Raw genomic sequence first — 6,311 nt, 5'->3', positions numbered from 1 at the left:
AATATTTGTCTAGTCCATGTGCCAAATCGTTGTTACTTCCATAATTCAATCTTCCTCCCAAAACCCTCCCTCGGAAATTTCCGTTTATTCTTAATCAAGTTCTACCTCGCATTTGAAAGATTTTGCTGCAATATGTCCGGTTGTTTTTGGCCATCTTTGTTAGATTTGAACTCTCTTATTCGCTATTATGCGTAAAGAGACCGAGCTTACACCTACCAGTCAGATTGAAACTTGTTAAATTTTGAATGGAAATTAGCTGAAGTGGAATTTTTTTAGTTCGACATTGCTCAAAACCTCAATTTATCTCTAATTTGTCCAAATTTCTTGGTTCTTAAGTCAGTTTACAAGGCTCATTGAAATCATGTGTAGTGACATTATCAGGTTGCAGCTTGACATGATTTCATAACAAATATCCATTTCCAATTAATTAAAACTGATCAAAACTTGTGTATTCAAACTTACAGACTGCTAAGGAACAGGGTGTCTGCTCAACAAGCCCGGGAGAGGAAGAAGATTTACGTCAACGATCTGGAATCAAGAGCCAAAGAATTGGAGGATAGGAATTTAAAGTTGGAAGAGAAGATATCTACGGTTGTTAATGAAAACGCCATGCTTCGAAAGGTGAGGCTTCTGTTACTGTTGGTTGAGTAGTATTACATCCACATTGCGGTTTACAAATCGTATAACTCTTTCTAATGGTCGAATTTGAAATCTCTGTCTCAATTTCAGATTCTTATGAACACAAGGCCAAAAGTAGGCGAAGGTATTGAACAAAAGCAAGGATCAGTTAAGTAAAAGCAGACAACCATAAAGGAGTTCTTTTAGGTTGTTATGGGTGAATATATTTAGAAATTTTTTAGAGATCAATTCCGATGAATGTGAATCACAGCCTTCGATTCTCCAGCCACATATGGCATTTGTGCATCACTTAGTTTGATATGAACACTCAACCAGCTAGTACGTAAGTTTTGATGAACTTCTGTCTTCTCCCTTTGTACCATGTATTTCTCATGAAAAATAATTTTTTGGATGAATTTCATTCGAGAAATTGATCGCATCTTTGTCAACTAGATGTTGGCAAAATATGTAACTGAAATTTAATCAAAGATTATTCCGTTTATATGTTGGATTATAAAAAACGATACCTGGACATGCTGATCGCTCTTCGAGCTTCACAGCAATGACTCATTTCAAACGGTACATGTTACATTACATGCCCTTGGCTATATAAATTGGGGAGAGAAGACATAAATAGAGATGAAATACAGAAATTCACTTAAACACCAGATTATGGCAGGTCTTGTCACAAGGGTACGGACAATCAATAGCTTTGATACTATACCGATCGAAATACCAGTTTCCAACTGATTTTGCTATCCCCTGCAGATAATTGATGGCATATGAGATCAAGACAGACTCCAGTGTGACAAAATAATGTGAAAATGAAACGACTGCAAATCCATAGATATTTGTTTCTTTATCCGAGTTTAAAGTGGAAGAGGACATACCTTATTTCCAATAAGGGGAGGATTTTGAGAAAACCAGGTGTCTTGTCTCTCGGTCTGGCAATGAGAAAAGCAAGAATTTATGAACAAACCATTTTTACCGGCCCTCGAGAATCCGCTTACAGCTTTGAGCATCTGATTCCGGAAACCTAATAATTTGTTGAAGAAAGAAAAGAGATAATTGAATTCAGTTCCGAAACACAAAGCATTGAGCATGTAACTAAATCATCATCCGGAACACAAAGCATAATCAAACTAATGAGGTCACCTTGCAAAAACTTAATTTGCCATGCAGCACAATTTGCATTATTGTTTGTGCATGCATGCCAATGGCCATTAGGGTCTGCTGTTCGTGGAGCTAAACTGGCCTGGATCTGATTGAAGGAGAATAACATTTAAATTAATCATTCACTCGTCAGCGTATCACGATTCTACTGCAAGGTATAAGGTCTCGTTCACCATATGAATCAGAAAGGAACGCGAGGATGAGAAATTATATATGAACGCACCTGCCATGTATCATAAGCTGCATTGACCAGAAAAAGGGGAGTCTTGACACTTGCAATTAAGTGCTGGGGGAAAAAGCACTGAAATTTGAACGACGAAGTTAATAATCAAGACTAAAAACAGAAGGGAAGCCTCATTCTAAAATTGGGTTGAGGCGATTACCAAAGTCGGGTTGAGGCGAATGGTACAACTCCGTGGGAGATTCTTTTGCACCCCCTGCAAAATAATTGTATCTACATGATCTTAAAAAGTTCCCCACATCAAAGTTCAAACGAGCAGAACAAATTTTAGGAGTTCACAGATCAATGAAAAATTGCACGTCTTCGGTGTGTTAATCATAGAAGCTTCAATCCACATGCTTGTAGGCTAACCACATCAAAGTTTAAATTGTAATATACCTGTAGGCTAACCACTCTTCTAAACATACTTCTCAAAGTGCGCCTACCAGATACATCAATTCTGCAATTTCAGATAACATGGTTATTTATCTGACTAAGAACCAAAAGGTATCGGGCATGCCAAAATTTGTTGAAGAAAGGATACTTACGCGTCAAGAAACAATCCACCATCGCTGAGGCACTTGACTTTAGTAGTTGCGGGAAACATTCCACGAAATCCATCACAGTGGAGTACAGTTGCAACACCACCAGCAGAACATCCAGAAAGAAGAGCCTAGAAATCCAACAGTAAAGTGTATAATACTAATACAAGAGTAAAATTATATCGTCTCCGAAAAATTAACAACCTGATTAGCATAGCCCATTCCCTTTGACATCAAGTCTTCCATAGCAGCTTTCCAGATACGTTGCCCTCGAAAATGCAATTGGGCAGCCTGAGAACCAAACAAGCCATAATTTTTCGGTCATAACTCGTAAGTGATGAAGCCAAAAGAATTTCCTCCAGAGTGTTAGCGGTATACAAATAATGAAAATGTAATTAAGCTAAACCAGAAAACAATACATGCATTAGTGGTAGAACAAGAAATTAGTTCATTTGTAAGATGGAAATGACCATACTAATTGAGGACATGATCAAGAAATCCTGCGTAAAATTGTTTGTCATCCATAATTAAATGTGGAAAATTCTTTTGAAAGAACAGTAGCAGTGTGACATGTTCAAGGAAAAATATAAGAGGAAGGCTTGCAACCACATGGCCTTAAGCAGTGAGAAAAAACATGATTGAAAAGCGATTTTTCTAAACTAATCAAATTAACCGGGAGGGGAATACAAACTTGAGTGCAAGGCGACATGCACACCACAATAACCAACTAGCCTAACTCACATCTGCAATTTTTTCTCTCTGTACATTACATCTATAAGAATGATGCTTTCTTCAAACTTTGGTCGCATAAAACTTGTTTAACAACAAAAATCTTAAGAACCTGTTACATCACAACCATTGTAATACAGCAACTTTATCAAATTTGAGTTAGTACCTCTGGAGTTTGGAAATTAAGCAAACTGACCTCATTTTGACTGTCACCGCTGAAAGATGCACCATCACAATATCGAACCTTAACTCTGTTCCAGTTGTAAAAGTCTGCAATTGTTTGTTTTGCATCCAGAATGTCAGATTACCAGTTACTGCAGAAAGAAAATGTAGGACAAGTAGTGCTTTATGTGTATAGAAATAAAGGACGCAGCCAGATATATAACTTACCAGGGTTTTCTCCAGCCTTGTTGCTCAATATCCCGGAAAATGGTATCTGCTTCTCCATATATGCTGATGAACCACGACGAGTTTTCTTACGATAGACACAATTTCTGATTGTATCACACCATCCTCCTCCCTGTCAATAAAAGAAGTTTAACCAAAGAAGTTTAGCTCCTAACATGTTACAGGTAAGCCACTCAATAAAACAAGTTTAACCAAGGAAGGACTATTCGGCATCTGATAAGTTCCTTCCTAAGATCTATTTCCTATATCTCGTTTAGACACATATAAGAGGAAAATAAGTGCAAATCATCTTTGCCGAACGAGGAACTTTAGATGTTAATCTAATTTGATCAGTTACGAATGAAAAATCCATCTAGAAGTACCAACGGTTAGTATGACCGGTCGTAATTTCCTTCAGTTATGACATACCTCCAACTGGATGAGCCAACTGTTTGCTCCTGACCCGTATCCGCGGTGGATGTGGTAAGCAGGTAATGTTCCATCTAAGCAGACTGCACAGGGAAATATTGAATATCTGATTAGTCCTTCTTTTTGCGCAAGCATATGCATTATTTGAAAACTAATCATATGACTCAAGGCATCACTTCCTTTCCTTGCATTTCCTGGAATTGGCCACATGAGCATTTAACTAAGAAACAGATGATTTTACTTTCAACTACCAATGAATCCATCAAATCGTTCGATAAAGAATCAAACTTTAATAAACAAACAGAATCATAAGGATTAAGGGGTATGCACACCAAGATAAACTGTTGAATCACTGAAAAAACACAGTAATATGTAAATTCTACTATTTTTTCCTCTTTTTTTTTTTTTGGGTGAAAAAAGAGAACCTGCTCCTTTGGCAGCAGCTCCATTGATGAGAGTGAGACCCACCATCAAGGGTCTGGTGAAAACCCCATAACCATAAGCTGCATAGCCATACACATTACTCTCTGTATAATGCAGGTCTTGTTCCTGGGTGACATTCACTTCCCTAATAAAAGTTCCATCTGTTCTTCTGCAAAACAGTAACCCCATAAACCCCACAACCCACAAAAGCTTCATGTTGGCTGACCCCAGAAATCTCATTGCGCATACAAATGGTAAAAACTAGAGCTAAAACAGCGTTGAGAAAATAGCAACAAAAAACCCAAATGATGATTGCAAAACTACAGTTCAAATCAGAGCTATTTTTTTATTTTTTTATTTCACTGTAATTCAGCTGAAGAAGGAGAAGGAAGGGGGAGACAGAGAGACAGAAACACACAGAGAATGCTGCTGAAGAACAACTTGGGCAATATGAAGAGGAAAATCAATAAGATATGCAATGATTGATGATTGTGAGTGCCTAATTGGAGGGATGTTGGTGCTCGCTCCCGCCAATTTACATTACTTCATTCTTTCCACTGTTATTTCAACTCTTTCATGGATTATTGAAATTATGTAGGGCTCGTTTTGGAAGTTTATTAAAATGATTGAAAACGTTTTTTGAAAAAATGTTTTTGGATTTCAAAAGCACTTGAAATACTTTATGGAAGAAGCATCAGATATGTGTTTCTTCTTCTAGAAAGCACTTTAAGTGCTTTTATGTGATTTACTTGCATTTTTACTAAGGATTGGTTCTAATCATATTTTCACCAAAAAACGTTTTGAGTCTTTCTTTTTTTAACAAACGATATTATCTACACCAAAGGCGAGGGGGTGGGCTTAGCCTTACAATAAACTAGCAATAATGTGATTCAAATTCGCCTTTGGTGATAATCAAACTTAATACCTTTCAGTTACAAGTGAAATGGAATACCAAGAAACCATAATACTAAGTAGTAATGCTTTGAGTCATTTTAAGATCACTTTCAAACGAGCTCGTAATGTCAATATTAGGTGAGAAAGTCGAAACCATAGTCGGTGAAGATTGATAGAATTAGAGCTTTTAACTTGACCTAATTAACTTCTTTTTTAAGTAAATAATGTATGCCTCTAAATTTAGAGTGGGGTTTAGCGATATTTGAGGGCAACCCTAAACCCTTTATCCAGACTGACTTGTGAGAATGGCAGCCGACACTTTATTTGATCGCCAATCACACCTAGTCGAGAGCTGTACCACACTCTCACTATGCCTCACTCATTTGGTATCTTTGCATGGCCATGATGTCCCCATGCTTACCAAATATTCAACTTTATCATGCTAGTAGTTCACATTTCAACTTCAGCACCCCATAGTGAGTTCTATCCTAAAAGCTTACCATGCTTTTGCATGTGCCACATTCGAGAAGAACTTTTCATAAGCTTGGAATGTCGTTGTGGTGTTATTTCATGTTAATCATGTATTAGTAAAGTAAAAACGCATAACAGTGTGTGATTGGTTTTGAAATACCGTCACAGTAGCATCACATGTGCAGATAAGTTAATTTCCTTGCATCCACATCTATCATGACAACTTTTTTTTTGTAGTTTTTTTATACAAGCGACGTTAAAAGTAAGGAAAATCAAACGCATGATCGAAGTACAAAGTTAACTACTCATAATCACTTGAGTTACAATCTTTTTATAGCATATATGTTGGGGAAATTGATCTTATAGTATTGGGCACTATATGAGGTTCATATACAGTTCACCAAATTGGAAATTCCCAAATTATA

The 6,311-nt window shown here is 37.0% G+C and overlaps 1 protein-coding gene across 1 annotated transcript; it reads right to left on the bottom strand.

The window, feature by feature from the left end:
• Positions 1-1,074: 1,074 nt before the first annotated feature.
• Positions 1,075-5,193, bottom strand: LOC137731705 (pectin acetylesterase 10). The gene is made up of 12 exons (XM_068470892.2): positions 4,524-5,193; positions 4,099-4,181; positions 3,673-3,802; positions 3,479-3,552; positions 2,758-2,844; positions 2,560-2,684; positions 2,411-2,471; positions 2,175-2,228; positions 2,015-2,092; positions 1,774-1,879; positions 1,509-1,654; positions 1,075-1,380 (listed from the first exon to the last, which is right to left on the bottom strand). Exons 1-12 carry the CDS (start codon positions 4,759-4,761, stop codon positions 1,273-1,275), a joined length of 1,290 nt encoding a protein of 429 aa, XP_068326993.1. The 5' UTR covers positions 4,762-5,193; the 3' UTR covers positions 1,075-1,272.
• Positions 5,194-6,311: the final 1,118 nt, after the last annotated feature.

Source organism: Pyrus communis, chromosome 16, assembly GCF_041283825.1.
Source record: "Pyrus communis isolate YQ-2024b chromosome 16, ASM4128382v1, whole genome shotgun sequence".
Taxonomy (NCBI): domain Eukaryota; kingdom Viridiplantae; phylum Streptophyta; class Magnoliopsida; order Rosales; family Rosaceae; genus Pyrus; species Pyrus communis.
The sequence above is the reverse complement of the archived record's forward strand: the minus strand, read 5'-3'. Positions and strand labels throughout refer to the sequence as shown.